We start from the raw sequence: 24,301 nt of genomic DNA on the forward strand, positions 1-24,301 counted from the left end.
CATTGCATCATGAAACATAAGAGCTTTACAGGTACATGCTCAATGAATATTTAAAATTGCTGTAAATTTTAAGTACTTTGAATCATCTATTCAGAACAGATACCCTCGGGGCATTTCCTTAAAATCCCCTGCAGAGCTGATCAGAGTGTTGGATTCTTCAATCCCTAGCAGGTTCTCACCACTGTACTCCCCAAGCGTTTGTTTCAGACTATACACTCCCTAGTAGAGTTAACAGTGCCAGACTGTATATCCCCAGCGGAGTTGACAGTGCCAGACTGTATATCCCCAGCGGAGTTGACAGTGCCAGACTGTATCTTCCCAGCAGAAGCAGCTGCTCCTCGGAGTTCGATGCCAGATCGATGTTTTCAATCCCAGATCGATGATCTCTTTCCTGGAAGCATAACCTCGGTACCGTATCGGTGTTTGCCTCCCCCTGCTGAGTCATCTCTCGTAGATTTTGGTTTCCAGAACCACTATCGCTTCCCCCAACAACAGGTTTCCAGCGCCGTTCTCTCCCCAGTCAGAGTCTCGGTATCTCGCCATTGCCAGAACACCGCGCGGCCGGTCATTTCCCCACATAGTTCATTGTGCTGTGCATCTCCAACAGTAGTGCCCGGGTCCGGAAGATTATAATCATTTCCCCAACGGGATTCCTTGCTTCAGCTTGGCATTTTCCCCAGCATTTCGCATCCCTGCATGTAGAATCATATTGCATTGCATCTTCCCAAATCGCGTAGCATTTCCATTCTCATGGAGCATTACGCCATTGAAAAATTCAAACATACGCATGTAAGCATAAAACATTCTCGGCATCCCAAGTGACAAGCCAAAAGTTTGTTTCCAGTGCTCAGACTGAAGGTTGTTCATGACCTATTATCCCCAGCATGGGTCGTTGGCCCACGTGCCGCCTCAATTATCATTTTCCCTATTTCTGCCGATGCTGACAGGCATGAAGTTTTCCGGTATTCAGACCGAAGTGGCATTCAGGCCAGTTTTTTCCGGTATTCAGACCGAAGTGGCATTCAGGCCAGTTTTTCCGGTATCCAGACCGAAGTGGCATTCAGGCCAGTTTTCCGATATTCAGACCGAAGTGGCATTCAGGCCAATTTTCCGGTATTCAGACCGAAGTGGCGTTCAGGCCAATTTTCCGGTATTCAGACCGAAGTGGCATTCAGGCCAGTTTTTTCCGGTATTCAGACCGAAGTGGCATTCAGGCCAGTTTTTCCGGTATCCAGACCGAAGTGGCATTCAGGCCAGTTTTTCCGGTATCCAGACCGAAGTGGCATTCAGGCCAGTTTTTCGATATTCAGATCGAAGAAGTTTCCGACATTCAGGTCGATGCAACTTGTGGCATTCAGGCCAGTTTTTTCGGGTATTCAGACCGAAGTGGCATTCAGGCCAATTTTCCGGTATTCAGACCGAAGTGGCGTTCAGGCCAATTTTCCGGTATTCAGACCGAAGTGGCATTCAGGCCAGTTTTTTCCGGTATTCAGACCGAAGTGGCATTCAGGCCAGTTTTTCCGGTATCCAGACCGAAGTGGCATTCAGGCCAGTTTTCCGATATTCAGATCGAAGAAGTTTCCGACATTCAGGTCGATGCAACTTGTGGCATTCAGGCCAGTTTTTTCGGGTATTCAGACCGAAGTGGCATTCAGGCCAATTTTCCGGTATTCAGACCGAAGTGGCGTTCAGGCCAATTTTCCGGTATTCAGACCGAAGTGGCATTCAGGCCAGTTTTTTCCGGTATTCAGACCGAAGTGGCATTCAGGCCAGTTTTTCCGGTATCCAGACCGAAGTGGCATTCAGGCCAGTTTTTCCGGTATCCAGACCGAAGTGGCATTCAGGCCAGTTTTTTCCGGTATTCAGACCGAAGTGGCATTCAGGCCCATTTCCCGGTATTCAGACCGAAGTGGCATTCAGGCCAATTTTCCGGTATTCAGACCGAAGTGGCATTCAGGCCAATTTTCCGGTATTCAGACAGAAGTGGCATTCAGGCCAATTTTCCGGTATTCAGACCGAAGTGGCATTCAGGCCAGTTTTTTCCGGTATTCAGACCGAAGTGGCATTCAGGCCAGTTTTTCCGGTATCCAGACCGAAGTGGCATTCAGGCCAGTTTTTCGATATTCAGATCGAAGAAGTTTCCGACATTCAGGTCGATGCAACTTGTGGCATTCAGGCCAGTTTTTTCGGGTATTCAGACCGAAGTGGCATTCAGGCCAATTTTCCGGTATTCAGACCGAAGTGGCGTTCAGGCCAATTTTCCGGTATTCAGACCGAAGTGGCATTCAGGCCAGTTTTTTCCGGTATTCAGACCGAAGTGGCATTCAGGCCAGTTTTTCCGGTATCCAGACCGAAGTGGCATTCAGGCCAGTTTTTCCGGTATCCAGACCGAAGTGGCATTCAGGCCAGTTTTTTCCGGTATTCAGACCGAAGTGGCATTCAGGCCAATTTCCCGGTATTCAGACAGAAGTGGCATTCAGACCAATTTTCCGGTATTCAGACCGAAGTGGCATTCAGGCCAGTTTTTCCGATATTCAGATCGAAGAAGTTTCCGACATTCAGGTCGATGCAACTTGTGGCATTCAGGCCAGTTTTCGGTATCCATACCGAAGTGGCGTTCAGGCCAGTTTCCGATTTTCAGATCGAAGAAGTTTTCGACAATCAGGTCGAGGCAACTTGTGGCATTCAGGCCAGTTTCCGGTATCCAGACCGAAGTGGCATTCAGGCCAGATTTCCGGTGATCAGACCAACATTTGATACTCTCATATTCCGATGCTTAGTGTTCAGACTAATGTGCGGCGTTCAGGCCATGGGTATTCCTGTATTACCATTTATTTTGGTATCCAGGTCAACTTTTTGTTTCGGTACTCAGGCCGATTTTCACCGTACCAGACGGATTCTTCTTTTGAGATTGCTTCTTTGCCGATTCTGACAGGCATTGTTAATTATTTCATGGGGATTCAGGGTCAAAATCCGGGTCTTCTTAGTATTTAACCATCTCCCACAATGATCATATGAAGAACGTCCTGCTTCATATTCTCTAGTTGAAGATGTTTAAATAGGGGCAGCTGTCATACCCCGATTTTGGTCCTAAATTCTTTATGTTTGTTTGGCATGCTTGGTCTAACCTTACTTTGGTTTTATATGAGGATTGGTTTTTGATCCAAAGTCATGGTGTTGTGATTGTGGATACATCTATGGTCTGGGTCATTTGAAAAAAACCATGTTTCTTGTGTTTCTAGCCACTTGCCAGTCATATTATTGGTTCATGGATACTATGTCAAAACCCTAACCTTATGGTCTCATTTCATGGCCTTGTTCATGTGCATTATCAGTCAAGATTTTTCAAAAGTCAAACATTCAAGTCATAAGACAAAACAATTTGGAAACCAACTTCAAACCATTTGTTAATCCATTTCAATCCATTTCATGTCATTGTAAACCATTACATGTGAGTCCATACAAGAAAATACAAAATTTGGCATTTTTGACCAACTGTTGACTTTGGTCAACAGTTGACTTTTTGGTCAACCTTGACCAAAGTCAACCCAAAAATTCACCCATAATTGTCCATTGAATTCCATTTACAAGAAAGATACAAAAAAATGAACTTTGACCAATTGTTGACTTTGGTCAACTTTGACCAAAGTCAACACAACCTCTTTGCATCCTAAAATCCTAAGTCTTCCATCATGAACCTTAATCCATCACTCCATTGTTCATGTTTGCTTGCTTCCATCATGAGTGCTTCATTTGCAAGTTATCCTTGGCCAACCATGTTTATGTTCATGCCATGCCTACAAGAGCAGTCAAGTTATACAAAAAAACAGCAGGTCATAACCACTTCAACCCAACCAAAGACAATGATTCATTGCTACACACCCAACTCTGGATAGATCCTAAGGAGGAGTTTATGCAGTATGTTCATACTGGGGACCCTGTAGATTTGACTTTCAGTGTAAAAGAACTGAAGGCATTTCTTTCATTTTGCGAGGGCTGTGAAACTGATATCCATTTACATTTTGAGAAAACTGGCGAACCAATTCTCATGGCACCTAAATTTGGTTTGGAAGATGGGTCCAATTCGAATTTTGATGCTACCCTTTTACTGGCAACCATGTTAACATCTCAGCTTCATGAAGGCGCAGCATCAGAACCTCCAGTGGTGCCTAACAATACACATGCTCGAACTGAAGAAAGAAATGAATCTCCATTGCAGCAAGAGAACTGCAGATTGAATGCATCAGAGCTTCCGTCTGACCACACCCGTATTTGGTCAGACCTTTCAGCAGCTGCAGTTAAGAATACTAGTGCCATGGAAGAAAGGCAGGCCCAAGAAAGAACAACTTTGAATGATAACGAACAAAGAGAAATTCAAAAGATTAGTGCAGTGCAAATTTCAAGAGGAAAATTAGCCGCAGGAAATAATCCCAGGGATTCCAATTTCTGCCTACCAACTGAAAATGATCATGTACAAGAGCCTCAAGATATGTTGCCAAATCATGGTCAACAATACCTATTGCAAGTCCATGTGTGCTCCCTTGCTTACTTCAAATGCAAGTTTCCATTCATGTCCATGAGTGAACCTACAAAACCAAAGCCAAGTCATGTGCCAAAACTGCAGCAAGACCATGAATGTCTGCAACTGTCTCAAGCCATAGGCCATACCTGCTGAACCTCATGCCATAAACCAAATAAACTCTGCAGCAAGCAGTGCATCAAGACACACAACTTGCAACAAACCAACATCACCACACGAAACTGCAACCTGCAACAAGAAACACATCCTTATTTTCAAGTCAAACCATAAGTGCTGCATTAGGCCAAAAGCGTGGTTAATCCAACGGGCCATGGAACCAAGTCACAACCCAAACATAACAGGGGCAATGCACCACCTAAGCCATTGATCAAGGTTCAAAGGACCACTTACCTTCACAAAGTCAAATTGAGCCTGCTGCAAGCTTCATGACAAACCTGCAGGCCAAGCTATGGGCGATGGAAATGCCTACATTTATCACATCTATATGTTACAATGGAAATGTATCCACCAAGTGCAAACTCACATTGGGATTAGCCACTGAATGCAAGCTCTTGGTTTGCAGCACAATGCAAAATCAAGGAATACCTTGCCTGCTGCCGCAACATTGACCAGATTGGACTTAGGGACAGCATATCCTTCACCTGTCGCAACTGGCCTATGATCCAATCCTGCAACAACCTACAAGAATCGGTTAGCACAATACCAAATAGAATAAGGCCAACTGCAGACCTTAGTCACCCTGCTACACCAAGCGTAACATCAAGCCCTGACCTATAACAAACCTGCTCCAAGAACACCGACATCCTTCCCAACAATCCAAAACAGTTCAGTGAAAAAAGCATACAGTTGAAGGGTCAAGCCAAAATAATTAACCAAAATCATGTCACAATACTTAAACATCACACATGCCATAACACAACCTCATCATAGCCAGTCTAGAAGCTAACATGAAGCCATAACAACCAGATTCATAAGCAATCCTGCATCCACAAAGTCAGAGAGCCAATGTAAAGTCATGCTGCCAAACTGTCCAAGTCAGGGGATGTGAACAATAGCATAGTGGACAGCAGGACAAGGACAGTATAGACAACCCCTTAAACTAGTGTGAAGTGCAATGGTTGTGATTGCAGAATTCATCCACTTCCAAGCTACTTGCAGTTTGAGTCCAATGATATAACCACCATGACTACAATATCCTGCAGGTCATCAAATACCAAGCATACAATGATCACAAAGAGTATACTAACAGTTCACTACTAACACCAATTAACAAAGATAACATGCCATGAGTATGGTTCGGTGATTGTGCTCAATACCTGCAGTACACACAACACGTTGCCAAGCCAGTTGCCATGTTGTGCCTTGCTGCAATGCCAGACCTGCACAAGCTCAAAACCAGAAACAAGAACAAATCAGTGCATAAATTATGCAGGTTTAGTGCAAACACATATCCTATCAATCCACACCATGAGATGTGCCTCAATATGGATGTAATCATGATTTTCACAACAACAATACCACTATGAACCTATAAACCACACTAGTGCCTAGTCCAACCACAAACCTTGAAATTCAAAGAGGTCCAGGATAGGTCTTTGGCTCAACCATCCAACCTGCATCGAGAGCATCATTAGCCAAGGAAATGCAAAACCATCTTCATACCTGTAGCTGGCATCACCAATACACCATATCAGTTCAAGCATGGCAATGGGTTCTAAACAGATAGTAGTGTAAACCCCATATGCTTGTTGATTGAAAATATTTGTGAGAGTTGAGAGAGTTTGATTCGCTGAGTTTGAGAGCGTGAGAGGGTTTCGTTGATGAGTGATGTCATAAGAGGGACGATAGGGGCGAGTTCGTGAGATTGCCATTGTTGGGGAAGGTTGAGTTCGTGAGGTGGGGGAGAAGTGAGGAAGACGAGTTCCTGTTTCGTCGTCTCCATTTCGTTATTTTTTTCTTTTTTAATCTTTTTTTTAATTTATTTAATTTAATTTGTTTTAATAGAAATAAACAAAAACATAAAAAGGTTTTATATGTTAGTATTTTCTGTTATTGTCCTTAATTTTTTTATTTTTTTATTTATTTTTTATCTCGGTTTATATATTTAACATAGTATCACAGTAGCAGATGATCATAAGTGGTCTGGTGGAGAAGGGCAGTGTGTATATTCTTGAGTGGGGTGGGTTCAATACTCATGTGTGGCATTTTTTGGCATTTTATTTCTTTTAGCTATATTATTTTTTCTTTTAGCATTTTCGTTTCTTTTTATGTTTATGCCTTTATTACACTCATATGTTCATTTTGTTAATAATGTAAAGTTTTTATATTTTAATTTAATTCAAAACCACTTTTAAACTATAAAAATCATATTTTTCTCGATTTAATATCGAGCCCATTTTTTTACACCCTTGTAAGTCGATTGCTTTTTAAGCATCGCCATCGACCTCACATAGCTTACTCTTGGGCTTTCTTACAATGAGCCGGTTCCTTTGCACTTACACTCATACATTATTTAATGCTTCATTATTTCATTCTTTGATTATTTGATTCGATTATATACTTGTTTATATCTTACTTGTTTGATTAACTGTGGCCTTTGTATGGTGTTTGAGGCATGTATTATTATTGTTTGTTTGCCATGAACAATCCCCATTCATAACAAATGTATCCCTCTCCCATGAAATGTATAATATTCTTTCATTCTTTATTCATCTGTTAATACAAGAAATAAAAATGAACATCCGATAACCATTTCAAAACAAGATCAAAACCTCGATCCAACGTCGAGTAATCATTTTTTCAAAACCTAACAGAACCAGCACGTATTCATCCACCCTTTTGTAAGTCGATTGCTTTATGCATCGCCATCAACTTTGTAAGTCGATTGCTTTATGCATCGCCATCAACCTTGTAAGTCGATTGCTTCATGCATCGCCATCTACCTTTATCCCTAACACTTCTCCTTGCTCCATTCGTCGATTCTTGTTCCGATTAGGTAGCACCCATTAGATAGAACCTTTTGTATGATAACATAGGTAGGATTCCCATATCCTTTTGTATGATAACATAGGTAGGATTCCCTTATTCTTTTGTATGATAACATAGGTAGGATTCCCATATCCTTTTGTATGATAACATAGGTAGGATTCCCTTATTCTTTTGTATGATAACATAGGTAGAATTCCCATATTCTTTGCATGCTAACATTAGGTAGATATTCCCATTTGTAAATCCTAAACACTTAAGTACATATTGCATGACAACTCTAGGGCAGAGCTTCCCCACTTCTAGACCTTTCCGAGCGTCTCCGATCTTGTGGCATGTAGTCCGTTCTATTGCAAAGAGGTAACTGCCTAAGACTCGATTCAGCGAGCTGCGACACCTACTGCTAGGACGTGAACACATTGCCCACTCTCCTTTGACACAACTGGTGTCCTCCTTTGTAAGTCCATATTCAGATGGCAATCCCTATAAAGGGGAACTACGTTGCTCTGATCCTCATGCCAGATGAGGTACGTAGGCAGGAGGTCGTGCGAGATCTCTCCGGGCACTCTTTTCCTTTTCTTTGTGTGTGTTTGCTTGACAGCTAGCAGGCTCGAGTACCAGACTCCCTGCTAGCTTGTTTGTTCAACTTTGTTGTTGCTTCTGACGATTCAGCGTCCGGTTAAACCCTTTGTGTGTGTAGGAGTCTGACATAAGTCCAGCGATTGGCAGTTGGTTTCCTGTGTGTGTTTGTTGGTTCGGAGTCCGATGTAAGTCCAGCGATTGGCATTCGGTTTCCATGTTTGCCTGTTTGTGTGGAGTCTGACATAAGTCCAGCGATTGGCAGTCGGTTTCCTGCGTATGTTTTGTTTGGCGTCCCTATGTAGCCGAACTACGGCAACTCTGATTCTCATGTTCAGATGAGATACGTAGGCACAAGACGCGATGTCTTGCCGAGTTTGACTAACGACTAACAACTAATCCTTGTTTTCTTTCGCCCTTATTGCGATCTTTTCTCTCGCCCTCGTTGCGATCGAGACCTTCCCTTTCTCTTGCCCTAGTTGCAATCGAGACCTTTGTTCCTGTAGTCAGCCGAACTACATTATGCTCTGATTCTCATTCCCGATGAGATATGTAGGCATAAGACACGATGTCTTAGCGAGCACACATCTCTTTCACCCATAGGTAGCCGAGCTACGAAGACTCTGATTCTCATTCCAGATGAGATACGTATGCAATGGATGCGACATCCGTGCGAGTCATTTTTCTCTTGACCCTTTTAGTAAATAGTACATTAGATAAACACACACCCTTTAGACAAGAAACAACAAGAGTGGATCCCGTAGAGTACTACGGATGCGTAGGGGTGCTAATACCTTCCCTTCGCATAATCGACTCCCGAACCCAAGATTTGGTTGCGAGACCTTGTCTTTTCCTTTCCTCTCTCCAGGTTTACTTCGAGCGTTTCCTTTCCCTCCTTTGGGATAAATAACGCACGGTGGCGAGTCTTCTGTCATTTTCTTTCGCCGGTTGTTTTTTCGCATCACTGTATTTTTTCAGGCTGCGACAGGTGGCATGAGGATGAAGATCAGTTAGCAGGTTTTTGTTTCTAGTCATGTGTCTGGAGCACCCACTGTCAAAATACCAATCTTCTTTGGCTGAAACTCTAAAAGAAGTGTGAGCTATCAGACTTGTAACATCAGTCCTGGGAACCCATTGTTTTTTGTTGACAGGTCTGTGATGTTTGGGTCTAGGTTGATGATGAGAAAGACTAGGATAACTATACAACTTATAGCAGAATGGTTTTATGTGGCCAAATTTTCCACAATAATGACATCTCCATCTTTGGTGTTTCCCTTTCTATTGTCTTCCTTTATGATGTTGTGACATATGATGTGACATCTCTGGTTTGCTACCAGTATGAATGCACTTAGGTTTGGATTTAAGTTTGCTACCAGTGTGACTGCACTCAGGTTTAGATTCATTGAACCCAATGCCAGACTTGTCTCCTGCCATTTGTCCAGTTTGGAGAATTTTGTCTAAGGTGTCAGTTCCATTGTTTAGCATTCTGACATACTTTGTCATCTCATCAAGTTTAGAATTCAAGAATATTGCTTCAGTTTTTAACTTAGAGATGGTTTCCAAATATTCTGCCTTCTCATTCTCCAGTTGTGCTATCACCTTCTTCTGACTTTCAACTTGTTGACGCACTTCTTCACTTCTGTGACACAACTTTCTGTAGGTAGTGGCTAACTCATCAAAGGCCACTTCATCATCACTTGGGTCTTCATCAGACCCCTATCTTCCAATCAAGGCAGCCACAAGATTTGCAGACTCTTCTGTTTCACTTTCATCAGAGCAGCAAGACTTTTCTTCTGTTTCTTGAGGTATGTCCCACATTCAGTTCTAATGTGTCCATACCCATCACATTCATGGCACTGAACTCCTTTTCCTTCTTTGGGCTTTTCATCTGATCTTGTTCTTCTTCCAACATTGTTGGATTTACTGATGTCAGATGAGACGGTCTTGACATTTGCCTTAGATCTTACATCCATCTTTTTCAGAAGTCTGTTGAATTGTCTTCCCAAAAATGCTACATCATTTTCCAGATCTTCATCAATATCTTGACCACTTTCCTCCTCTTTCTCCTCAGTGTTTAACATGAAGGCTATGCGTTTGAATTTCTTTTCAGGTCCATCACACATTCCCATATCAAATGTTTGGAGGGATCCAATTATCTCATTAACTCTCATATTGGAAATATCTTGAGACTCCTCTATGGCTGTCACTTTCATGGAAAATCTCTTAGGGAGTGACCTGAGTATTTTCCTCACTAGTTTTTCATCTGAGATCTTGTCACTCAGGGCTCCTGAGGCATTAGCAATTTCAAGGATATTCATATGAAATTCATGAATATTTTCATCTTCTTTCATGCTTAAATTTTCAAACTTGGTAGAGAGAAGCTGCAGTCTAGACATCTTGACTCTAGAGGTGCCTTCATGAGTGGTTTTGAGAATGTTACAAGTATCTTTAGCCACCTCACATTTGTTTACCAATCTGAAGATATTCTTATCTACTCCATTGAATATAGAATTCAATGCTTTAGAGTTCCCAAGGGCTAGATCGGCCTCCTCCTTGGTCCATTGTTCCTCAGCCTTCTTATCAGTTGTAGCCTCTTCATCCTTAGTAATAACTGGATATTCCCAGGCTGTTAAAACAACCTTCCAAGCCTTATTATCCAAAGATTTTAGGAAGGCTACCATTCGAGGTTTCCAGTAGTCATAGTTCGATCCATCTAAAATAGGTGGTCTGTGAACAGATCCTTCATCTCTCTCCATAGTACCAGAAAGTAACGTCCCTAGATCTCACCCAGAACTAGAGCAGGATGCCTGCTCTAATACCAATTGAAATTCTGGTATCAGATATGAGATGTCAAAGGTAATGTCACGACACTAATATCTGAACAATACAAACAAGATAAAAGATAAAGAACAGTAATGCAAGAGACACACGCAATTGTTAAACCAGTTCGGTGCAAACTCACCTACGTCTGGGGGATACCAAGACAGGAAGGAAATCCACTAAACAGAATCAGTTCAAAGACTCTCAGTAAACAACTTCAAGTTACAGTCTTTTCACCTAATCTCTACCCGTGTGACTTCTACCTAAGAACTCTTAGATATGAGATCCTACTCACTCCCCCTCAATCACAGCAATGATATAAAAAAAGAAGTACAATGAAAAGAAGACACTCTTCAAAGACACATACTTGATCTTACTTAAAAGCTTCAATCAAGTAAACACACACTCATGCTTGAAAGCTTAGAGTGGACAAATTACAACTCAAAAATCTGACCAATTCAATCATCTATGGATGAATTGAATGACTTACAATTCACACGACCACACAAGACTAAAACCCTTATTCTTTCTCAATATTTCGTTCGTTATTTCTTGTGTGTAAAATCAGGTTTTCCATGTCCTTTTTATAGAAGCATTTGACTGGGCTTGGACATCATAAAACCCTAAAACTATTTTCCCTTCATATCTTCTCATGACAATTAATTATATCTCTTTGGAAAATAGGTCAATCTAGTTGTAATTACTGATTGATAGCATGTTCAATCATCTCATCAATCATACACAGATTTGCATTAAAAACGCAATCACATAATACATAACATTTAGACTGAATGTTTTGTATATAGATGTCATGACATCGGGTCTGACATCTCAGTAAATTCCTGCGTAATCACATTTTAAACATCCTGCAGGTACATGATATCTTATGTCAAGACAACACATGTGACAACTTGTGAACACTCTAGGTTTTACCAAAATTACTGCCAACACAAGAACCAACAAAAAATACTTTTAAGTTTCCAAAAATTCTGAAATTTTTTCTCCAAGGTCCTTTGACCTTGTTTGGCCTATGATAAATCTCATGGCCGTTTCTTTGGTGTTTTGATGAGGTTTTAGGAAATTGACCAACCATAATTTAATTTAATGCATATTTTTATTATTTTTAATTTTATTAAATGCCAAATAAATTCTGTAGATCCATTTTAATTGACTTTGTGAGTTTGACTTGTGATGTTGGGCCTTGGTCAAGGTTAATTTGACTTTGATAGGTTAAGATCATTGGATTTAGGGGATTGATGGAATGTACATTCCATCTCTCAAAATGAATTAATGATCTTAATATGGTAAAAGTCCTCCTTTGACCAATTTGTGTTTGATCCATTCCTCCCCCCCCCTCCCCCCCTCCCCCCCCTCTTCATCTCATTCCCCTTCTTTATTCATTCATGTCGTGGACCTATAATATCTCTATATCCTAAGGCTAGTTGATTGCAAAATCAACATAAGTATGGATGAGATTAGGTCCACCACTTTGCATATTCTTTTTTTGTGTGGTATGTTTCATGAGCATACTCCATTATACTATGTCTCTAACATGTATTAACACCAAAATTATATTGCCTGACCTCAAATAGTAGTGACTTCTACATAAGTCCAATTACGATTGCTTAACATAGCGCTAAATTTTGACACAAAAGGCATAGCATTCTAGTTAGTGAGATTGTAAGTCTCCCCCCTTTCATGGTATTATGTGGAAACTTGGTTTTTTTTCCTTCCTTTGGAAGATGTCTTGGATCAAGGATCCATGCTTGTGATAAGTGGGTTGAGTGTACTCCAAAGAATGACTTAAACAAAAACAAAAGCAAAAGCAATACTAACTTCTAATCAACTAACAACTAACATTTAATTTCAAGTCATTTACTTTTAATGCACTTTAATTTTAAGCCTTATTCATTTCCCATTATTCATACCATTCAAGTTGTTTACTTTAATCTCATTTTCCCTCTGTCCACTTGGACCATACTTTGTGATATATTGTGTTTATATATATTTGTTTTCTTGTGTGGTCTTTTTGACCTTAATGTACATAATAAGAATAAAATCCCTAAAAACATTTTGTGTGGACTGTTGATGTGATATGAGACAATTAGACTTAGTATTTAGGCAACACTCCCTATGCAAAGCACTTGGCCAATGCCAAATTTCATGAAACCAAATTCTTGTGAAGTGAACCTTCATCTGATACAATATTGAAGATTCATTTGAGTTCATCTGCAACATGATTATAGTGAAGTTGTTATTTTGAACATGTGCCTAATGCCATCTTTGAAGTCATCTGATACATGGAAAATTTTGAAGAAGATCCTGGAGTTACTAAGCTTGGATGTGCCTATCTTTATTTTACGCCTTGCTCTTCAACTTGTTATTTGTATATTTATTGTTGCTTGACTCTAAAGTCCGAGGGAATTTTGGGTTTCTATATGACATTCTTGTCTATTGGATTGCAGCCCATTGGTAAGATCTTTTCAACTCTTAACTTTTAGATTTTTTCTTAGGATTAGTCTCTTCATCTCTTCCCCATTTCTTTAATTTCAAATCTCTCCCTCCTTTTAAAATCTTCTTTGCTTGTGTTTGTTCTTTCTAAACTTTGACCATATTGCAAATTAGAGACTTTGGCCTTATGCAATTGCATTTTCAAAACTCTTTTCTTAATCAAATTTGTAAATAAACTTAAATATACTTGACTTAAAATTTCAAAAGACAAAAAGAACTAACACTCATTCAAACCATTTCTAGGCCTCTTGTGCCTTTGTTAAACTTTAAAATTTTGGTAAAAGCAATGCACTCACTTTGAAAATTGATACCACGAACTACGAGGTTTTGATCCCTCACTTTTATGTTGGTACGTAGGCACAAGTCCGAAGGTCTTGTCAAACACAAAAATATAATTAATGAATTCTTTTCTCATCCCTCCACTCTATTTATTGCAAACATCTTTTGAACAAAAACACATATGCACACAAAAAAGGGCTCCCTAGGAGTACCTAGGACACTTTTGGTGATAACACCTTCCCTCCGTGTAACCAACCCCCTTACCTGTAATCTCTGTTCTTTTATTAGTTTTGATTTGAAAACTTCTTATCTTTTGGATTTTGTTCGTACTTTTCCCTTTTCCCTTGGAAACAATAAAAACGCGGTGGCCACTCTGGTTTAATTGTGTCTATCTTATCCATAGCTTGATGATTATGAATTTACCGCTACACCATGATCTTCACATTTCATTTTGATCAAGAAATCACCAAGAGTTTGAAGCTTGTTTTCCTTTGAAGCCCTAATTCATCTAGGTATCTTGTGTGACTTCTTCAACAAGTTTCTTCAAAAATTGATCAAATACTTCAAGCTATACTTCACATTTCATCATCTTATGCATATATGATCCACAATGAGTCCCAAAAGTCAAGAGAATGTCAAGCTATCAAGTTGGTTCATGATGGTTGATTAGAGAAAGTCAACTGGTCAAAAATGGGGTTCCCTAAACCCTATCACCTACAATTTTTGTCATATGAAAATGATTCAAAGAGAAACGTTACTATAAATGTCATTCCAAACAACTTTCATGTTAAGGTATAGAGCTAATTTTGCTTGGAAAGTCATTTTTTCTGGTGAAAGATTATATGTCATTTTGTCTAAACCCTAGTTTGGAGGTCAACTTCCCAAGGCCATAACTTGCTCAATTTTTATGATATGAAATCCATTCAAGTTGAATTATCAAATTAAATATGTCTACTTCAACTTTTATTTTTGGAGGAAGTGCAAATTCAACTTGCAAATGCATGTTCCAAGAGGAAACATTATAGGTCATTTTGGGCCAATACCATTGAACAAGTGATTTTCCTCAACTTCTAAAATTCTTAACTCCTTCATGCCAATTCCAAATGAGGTCACATTTATGACCAAATTGAATAGGTTTGGAAGAGATACCACTTTGATGAAGGAACTTTTCTTATTTGAAGTCCATGGAAAGAGTTATTCAAGGTGGAAGAAGTGAACATTTGACTTGGGACTTAGAAACTTTTCAAATATGTTTGATTTCGCAAACTTCCACCTCAAAATTCATCATGATCCAAGCTTCAAGCTAAAGAGTGTTCAACATGAAAGTTATTACCCTTGATCTAACCTTTCCAAAACATCCAGGATCATCTCATTTTGATCAAAATTGAGGGACTTGCGCATGGGTGTAAGTTAAGGTATCATTTGGATAATTTCAAGTTCCACTTTTCATATACATTTGCATGAGCTTCTAACATGATTTCAGCATGAAGTACATTGGATTATGGATCGGAATACATCATTTCATGGGCCTAATTCACGCCCATGCATCCATGCAAGGGAGAATTTGAAATTTTGCCACATTTGGAAGTGTGAAAATATCATTCACATTGCCTATAAATAGAACCCTTGGTGATCAAAAATGGGATCCCTCTTGCCCAAGCTTCGATGCTCTCCTCCCCAAACCCCATTGAAAGGATAATCTTTAAGGTTTCTTGAGAAATCGAGTTTCAATTCTCCTTCTGTTTTAGGATTGAAACTCCATGAGTCCAAGCCTTTTAACCATTCAAATCATCTTCTACAAGCTCCTAGAGTCAAGCCAAGTCAAATTGGAAGCCAAATCAAGCAATTCCGAAGCTCCTCAAAGGTGAGATTTCAGCAACTTCTTCTCTTCGATTCTCTCTCAATTCTCCACTATTCTTGTTGATTTTTGGTTTGCTGAAGTCCTACCAATGTAGGCAACAAGATTGAGTTGTTTTGAGGTCAAATCGAAGCAACTCAGTTCATGATCCTCAAAATTCAACTCCCTGTATCTTTTCATATACTTGGAATTGGACAAAATTGAGGCCAAATTCGAGCTCCTGAGCTTTTTTCTTTAAATCCATGTTTTGCTTTTTCATTTTGGTGATGGTTAAAGGTGGACCAGTCTAGTGAGGTCCACCGGAGAAGAAGACTGGATCTCTGGCTCTGGTGATGAGGTGTGTTGCTTCCCAACCCCATGACCCTTTCAATTTGTTTTAATCTCGTGCATTGTTTCTGATTACCACGCGTGCATCTCAGTTGACCAAGGCATATGTGGAACGCGTGCTGATCAACATCTAATCTGCCACCTCAATTAATGAAGGAGATCAGGTGGTCCACGTTTTTTTTTAATTTATGAATATTCCATTTAATTGCTTGTTTTTAATCAATTCATATTAATTTTATTATTGATCCAAAAAATATGGGACTTTCACTAAAAAAATTTAAATATTTTTCTCTTTCATTTTCTGAATTAAAATTATTTTTTGGATTAATATTGATATTTTTCATGATTTAATTGTTTTTTTTTGCATATTTTTAATTGTTTAAAAATACTTATGACTTTTCAAAAATAATGAAATTTTTTCTCCAAGGTCCTTTGACCTTGTTTGACCCATGATAACTCTATTGGCCATTTATTTGGTGTTTTGAAGAGGTTTTAGGTTTTTGATCAAACATAATTTAATTTAATGCATTTTAATTTGATTTTTAATTGTTTAATTGTGTATAAATTATGTTGAGCCAGTTTTATTGACTTGTGAAGTTTGACTATATGCTTGGGCCTTGGTCAAGGTTGATTTGACTTTTGTTAGATTAAAATCATTGGAATTAGGGGATTGATGAAATGTACATTTCATCTCCCAAAATGAATGAATGATTTTAATTTGATAAAATTCCTTCCATGACCAATTTGTGTTTGTCTCATTTCCCCTCCCTCTTCATCTTCAATCCCATTCTATCTCCTCCCTCTCATTGACCAATGACATCTCAATATCCTAAGGCTAATTTGTTCATCAATAACTTTGTGTTAGATGAACCAATACAAGTATGGATGAGACTAGGTCCATCCTTTGATCATTTTCTTTTTGTGTGTGGTATGTTTTAGGAGTATGGTTCATTATACCATATCTCTAACATGCATTAACAACAAAAAATTTATTGCCCGACCTCAGATAGTTGTGACTTCTACATAAGTCCAATTACGGTTGCTTAACATAGCGCTAAATTTTGACCCAAAGGCATAGCATTCTAGTAAGTGAGATTGTAAGTCTCCCCCCTTTCATGGTATTGTATGGAAACTTGGCATTTTTTCCTTCCTTTGGAAGATGTCTTGGTTCAAGGATCCATGCTTGTGAATAGAGGGTTGAGTGTTCTCCAAAGAATGACTTAAACAATTGAAAAGCAAAACTCCACTAACATCTAATCAACTATCCTTTAACTCTTATTATTAATTGCTTTTAATTTTAAGTCATTTACTTTATGCCATTTAAATTCAAACCATTTATCATTTGCCATTATACATATCATTTAACTTGTTTATTTTAATGTCATTTCCCCTTTGCTCATTTAAGCCATATATTGTGATTGTATATATTTGTTTGTATTATTTTATTTGTGCTTGTGGTCTTAAGACCTTAAAATACTTAATAAACAACAAAAAATCCTAAATAATGTTTGTGCGGAGTGTTGGATTTGATCTGAGGTTTGGACTTAGAATTAGGCAACATTCCCTATGCAAAAGGACTTGGCCAATGTCAACATTTCTGAAACCCAATTCTTGTGATTTGAATTTTCATTTGATGCAAGTAATGAGATCCACTTGAGTTCATCTGCTACATGGCCTTGATGCAAATGTTACTTTGAACCTATGTCTAGTGCCTTATTCTGAGCCATTCAAGGAGTATGTCATCTGATACATGGGGAAGATTATGAAGAAGACTATGAAGTTTCTAGCTTGGATGTGGCTATCTTTATTTGATGTCTTTCTCTTCATTGTGCTACGTGCTTATAGATATTGCTTGATTTAAAGTCCAAAGGAAAAATGAGTTTCTATATGACATTCTTCTCTATTCGATTGCATCCCATTGGTCAGATCTTTTTAACTCTTATCTTTTAAAAAAATTCTTAGGATTAGTCTCTTCATCTCCTACCACTTCTTAAATTTCAAATCTCTCCCCCTTTTCAAAACCTTATTTGCTTGTGATTTCAAACTTAGACCTTATTGCAAATTAGAAACTTTGGCGTTATGCCATTGCATTTTTCAAACACTTTTTCTTAATCAAACTTGTAAATGAATCTAACTATATTAGACTTAAATTTCAAAAGACAAAAAAAACTAACACTCATTCAAACTATTTTAGGCCTTTTGTGCCTCTTTTAAACTTAAATTTTTGTTAAAAGCAATTCACTCACTTTGAAAATGATACCACGAACTACGAGGTTTTAATCCCTCATTTTTATGTTGGTACGTAGGCACAAGTTCGAAGGTCTTGTTAAACACAAAAATATAATTAATAACTTCTTTTCTCATCCCCACACTCTATTTATTGCAAACATCTTTTATACCAAAACACATACACACATAAAAAAAGGGCTCCTTAGGAGTACCTAGGACACTTTGGGTGCTAACACCTTCCCTCTGTGTAACCAACCCGCTTACCTGTAATATCTGGAAGTTTTGATTTGAAAACTTCTTATCTTTGGGTTTTGTTCGTACTTTTCCCTTTTCCTTTGGAAACAATAAAAGTGTGGTGGCGACTCTGGTTTTATCGACCTTAAGTTTATCCATAGCTTAATGATCATGAATTTACCGCTACATCATCCTAGGACCATTAGGGCATCCTAGGAGTTCAGCTATTTCTCTATGGATGTAGCGGTAGTCATTATCTAACAACCTAAAGGTAATAAGGCCTTAGTTAAATCCCATACCATGGTTTGGAAGGTAAACTAGGGAGCTTAGGAATTCTAAGGTTAACCTACAGTAGAAACTAAATTTTCTTTTTGATAGCAAAGGTATCCCAGCGTAGTTGGTTAATTAGGAACATAACACTGTCTCTTATACCTAACTTGGTCATAGTACGTCCATATTGGTATATGGTTAGTGTCATTTCTCTCTGAGCTAGAGCCTCAAAATGTCTCCTTTGAGCTTTGCCTCTGAAGACTATATCCATGTAATCTACTTGTTGCATTGTGATGGTCAGTGGCTAGATAAATTTAAGTAGATACTGGCATTAAGTCAGTAATGGTTAATAATAAACAAAAATACCGATTGACTTTATGAAAGAGAAGAAAGAAGAAAAAAAATGGATAGATAAAAAATGAGATTAATAAAACAGGAAATATTCGTTATGTTTTACGTCGATAGCACAACGACTCAGGAGTGTAAGTACTCATGGTGGTTCTTTCGAGGATGAATCCTCGATCAAACTTTTAATTATCCTCGATTTCCATGGCCACTAATCAATCCATATCTCATATCTGTCACCTTTTCTTCTTTTTCTTCTGCGAGGTAGTTTATCCGTCACCGGTTAGGATGAACATATCCAGGATAGACTCAGGAAGGGGAAAGAAAGATATCCGTCACCAGTTAGGATGAACATATCAAGGATATACTTCCTGGGGAATAGACCCACTGGGGACTCTATTGAAAAAAAAATAAGGTTACTTTTGCCGGGTACTGGGCAAGAAGTAACAAACTACAAACTAAGAAGAACATTATCGGTTACTGGGTAATAGACTCTTAGGGGACCAAAGTATCTATCTAGGTAAGACCTAGAAAAAAAACGATCAATCAAGACTCAACTCAAGGGGAGTAATTTCGTCCATAAAATCCACTATAGAGGAAACTGAAATAACAACCATCCACGAGGAAACAAACTCAGTGGGGAAATGGAGAAAGGTTAAAGTCTTTCTGCTTAAGGTGCTGACACTCTACAATTGTAGGAGGACAAACACCAGATTTGGTATGTGGACAAAATACCGCCATAACAGAGAATAAGAATCTCAAACGAATCAAATATGAGGATGCAAGATATGCAAATTATACAATTATATGAATGTATATGTATATGTATATATGATGATTATGTTGACAAAACGATCACAAATGATACAAAGGCGTCGCAAAGAATTTGAACCACCGGTTCAATCCTTGGTCAATCCACAAAATATAGAGACAACTGCTGGAGAACAAAGCGATCGACATCCCAAAGGATCAAACCTAACTGGGGAAGGAGGAGATCTGCTGAGGACAGAACATCCAATCTGTGGGGAATTTTAGGTCAATACCATAAAAGTGGGAGACAACCCTACAGAGAAAAAATCACAAAAAGCTGCTTAGAAACCAGGAGGAAACTCTGACTGGGAGCAAGTTGAGTGGAGATTGGTGGGGAAACCAAAGCGATCTACTGGGGGGAATATCAACCATCTATGAAGATCAGCCCTGCTGAGGGAATACGAACTTTGTTGGGGAAGGTGAAAACTTTGTCGGGGAAAACAACATGCCGTAGGGTATCTGAATCAACCAACTCAGCTGGGGACAAGGAAAGAAATTCCACTGGGGATCAAACACTCCGCCGAGGAACTGAATCAACACAAATGTCTAGGGATACCCGAAGGGTTAATTGCTTGGGGAACCTCTGATGTTTCGCACTTAAGGACTTGCTATCCACCGAAATGTTGTTGATATTCATTTTAATTACTTTGAAAAATTCTTGCTTTATATATTTTTTTAAAACATGATTTTTATCAAAACAAATTATTTCAAAATGATCATAATAAAATTTAAAACTATTGGCTGAAGTAAATAAGAGTAGAAATAATTGGATAAAAGCTCAACTTTATTTGATGGAATGGTAGTCTGTAAATGACGAGACTCCATAGATTTTTTACAAAGTTGAAAATGGTAATTAACATGGAAAAGGGTTACATTGAATACAAATGATCCTTAATCCTTCTAACATCTCTTGATATCCGATGTGCTCTTGACCGCTACCGAGGATGAACTGATGTCAACCCTTGTGCTCAGATCAGCAGAATGCAGTTACTTGCCATAATCCCTAATTTTTTCATAAGTTGCCCCAAGGTGGGGTACTCAACTTATCGGGAAATTCTTTCTGTTTTATGTCTCTAATTTTTGCATGGATCGCCCTTTCGGGTTTTCAATCCACCGAGACGCTCATTTTTGCCTAAGTCGCCCTTTCGGGTTTTCAACTTAGTGAGCTGTTCTTTTCTTTTTTAGGCGAAGTATTTCTTGACTGCATCTGCGTTCACAGGAAGAGTGAACTCTTCACCATCCATAGTTGTAAGAATCAATGCGCCGCCTGAAAAGGCTCTCTTAACAACATATGGGCCTTCATAATTAGGAGTCCACTTTCCTCTGGAATCTGGCTTGAACGTCAAAATCTTATTTAGCACAAGGTCACCTTCTCTGAACACTCGAGGTCTGACCTTCTTATCGAAAGCTTTCTTCATTCTCTGCTGATATAACTGACCATGACACATGGCAGTTAATCTCTTCTCTTCAATCAAATTCAGCTAATCAAACCTGGTCTGACACCATTCAGCTTCAGTCAACTTGGCTTCTATGAGCTCACGAAATGAAGGAATATCAACCTCTACGCGGAGTACTGCTTCCATACCATAAACAAGAGAGAAAGGGGTTGCCCATGTTAAAGTGCGGATGGATGTACGATACCCGTGCAAAGCAAAAGGGAGCATCTCATGCCAATCCTTATATCTGACAACCATCTTCTGGATAATCTTCTTGATGTTCTTATTCACAGCTTCAACAACCCCATTCATCTTGGGTCTGTAGGGAGAAGAATTATGATGTGCAATCTTGAAGTCTTTGCAAAGAGCTTCCACCATATTGTTATTCAAGTTCGATCCATTATCAGTAATGATCTTACTTGGCGCACCATAACGGCATATGATCTGATTCTTGATAAACCTTACAACAACTTGCTTGGTCACATTTGCATACGATTTCGCTTCAACCCATTTTGTGAAGTAGTCAATTGCCACTAAAATGAAACGATGTCCATTCGAAGCTTTGGGCTCAATCATCCCAATCATATTAATTCCCAACATGGAGAAGGGCCATGGGGAAGAGATAACATTCAATAGTGTCGGAGGAACATGAATCTTATCAGCATAAATTTGACACTTGTGGCACTTCTTCACAAATTTGCAACGCTCAGATTCCATTTTCAGCCAATAGTAACCTTCTCGCAACATCTTCTTCGCCATTGCATGTCCATTGGAATGAGTACCAAAGGAACCTTCATGCACTTCAGTCACCAACAAGTCTGCTTCGTGTCTATCCATGTATCTGAGCAAAACCATGTCGAAGTTTCTTTTGTACAGTATATCACCATTTAAGTAGAAATTGCCGACTAATCTTCTCAAAGTCTTCTTATCTTTCAAAGATGCCCCAGGTGGGTAAATCTGACTTTGGAGGAAACATTTGATGTTCTAATACCATGGCTTCTCGTCTTTAATCTCTTCAACATCAAACACATGAGCTGGCCTATCAAGACGCATCACAAATAAATTGAGAACTTCATTCCAATATTTTACTACAATCATTGACGCCAACGTTGCAAGAGCATCTGCCATCCGGTTCTCATCTTGAGGGATATGATGAAATTCAACCTTTGTAAATAAAGTTGAAATCCTTCTCTCATAATATCTATATGGTACTAAACCGGATTAATTTGTTTCCCATTCTCCTTTGATCTGATTCACAACCAAAGCCGAATCACCGAAGACATCCAAATACTTGATTTTGAGATTCATGGCCTCTTCAAGCCCCATAATGCAAGCTTCATATTCTGCCATGTTGTTTGTACACTTGAAAGTCAATCTAGATGTAAATAGTAGATGCGTGCCTTGAGGATTAATGGTCACTGCCCTAATGCGATTTCCATATTGATTAACAGCTCCATCAAATACCATGCCCCAACGGGAACTAGGTTCTGGCCCTTCTTCAAGCAATGGTTCATCACAATCTTTCATTCTCAAGTACAAAATCTCTTCGTCAAGAAAATCATACTACACTGACTGATAATCTTCAATTGGTTGGTGAGCCAAATGGTCAACCAAGATATTGCCTTTGATCGCTTTCTGAGATTGGTATTCGATATCATACTCTGACAAAAACATCTGACAACGGGCAATCCTCCCAGTTAAAGCAGGCTTCCCAACTATATACTTGATTGGATCCATTTTGGATATCAACCAAGTGGTATGATTCAACATATACTGGCGTAGATGCTTAGTATCCCAAGCCAATGCGCAATAAGTTTTCTCATGCATAGAATATCGAGTCTCACAATCGGTGAACTTCTTACTGAGATAGTAAATTGCAAATTCTTTCTTTCCAGTCTCATCTTGTTGACCAAGAACACAACCAATACTATCTTCGAGTATAGTCAAATACATGATCAACGGTCTTCCTTCAACAGGTGAAGACAAAATCGATGGTTAAAGTAAATATTCTTTAATAATGTCAAAAGCTTTCTGGCAGTCTTCGGTCCAATCATAAGACTGATCTTTCCGAAGAAGCTTGAATATAGGCGCACACGTGTCAGTCATGTGGGAAATGAATCTGGAAATATAATTCAAGCGGCCGAGAAAACCTCTGACTTGCTTCTCAGTTTTGGGCGCAGACATCTTTTGTATTGCTTTGACCTTGGCAGGATCAACTTTAATACCCTTCTCGCCGACAATAAAGCCCAATAACTTACAAGAATGAACACCAAAAGTACACTTATTGGTATTCAAGCGGAGTTTATACTTCCTCAAGCGATGGAATAGCTTCAACAAATGTTCAACATGTTCCTCTTCATCAATTGATTTAGCAATCATGTCATCGACATAAACTTCAATCTCTTTATGGATCATATCATGAAAAAGAGTAGTCATTGCTCTCCGGTAAGTCGCACCAGCATTCTTTAGACCGAAAGGCATCACTCTATAACAGAATGTTCCCCAGGGTGTAATGAATATGGTATTCTCCATATCTTCAGGTACCATCTTGATCTGATTATATCCGGAAAATCCATCCATAAACGAAAAGACTTCGAATTTAGTAGTATTGTCTACCAACATATCAATGTGTGGCAGAGGGAAATCATCTTTCGGACTGGCTTTATTCAAATATCGATAGTCGACACACATGCTGACTTTTCCATCTTTCTTCGCTATAGGCACAATATTGGCCACCCATTGTGGATACTCAACGATCACAAGGAATCTGGCATCAATCTGCTTTGGCACTTCCTCTTTGATCTTCACAACCATATCAGGATGTGTTCTTCTCAACTTCTGCTTGATTGGCGGGCATTCTGGCTTCAACGGCAATCTATGCTCCATAATCTCATAATCCAAACCAGGTATGTCTTGATAAGACCAAGCAAACACATCTGAATACTCTCGAAGAAGATCAATCAACCCCTTCTTGACACCTGGATACAGTCGAGACCCAATCTTGACTTCCTTCACATCATCTTCGAAACCCAAGTTGACTAGCTCAATCTGCTCTTCAAACGGTTGAATAATCTTCTC

General features: G+C 39.0%; 1 protein-coding gene across 1 annotated transcript; it reads left to right on the forward strand.

The window, feature by feature from the left end:
- Positions 1–3,703: 3,703 nt before the first annotated feature.
- On the forward strand, positions 3,704–4,675 carry LOC127103480 (uncharacterized). Its single transcript, XM_051040732.1, has one exon. The coding sequence runs from the start codon at positions 3,722–3,724 to the stop codon at positions 4,673–4,675; it is 954 nt and encodes a 317-aa protein (XP_050896689.1). The 5' UTR covers positions 3,704–3,721.
- Positions 4,676–24,301: the final 19,626 nt, after the last annotated feature.

The sequence above is a fragment of the Lathyrus oleraceus genome, chromosome 7 (assembly GCF_024323335.1).
Source record: "Lathyrus oleraceus cultivar Zhongwan6 chromosome 7, CAAS_Psat_ZW6_1.0, whole genome shotgun sequence".
NCBI classification, from domain to species: Eukaryota; Viridiplantae; Streptophyta; class Magnoliopsida; order Fabales; family Fabaceae; genus Lathyrus; species Lathyrus oleraceus.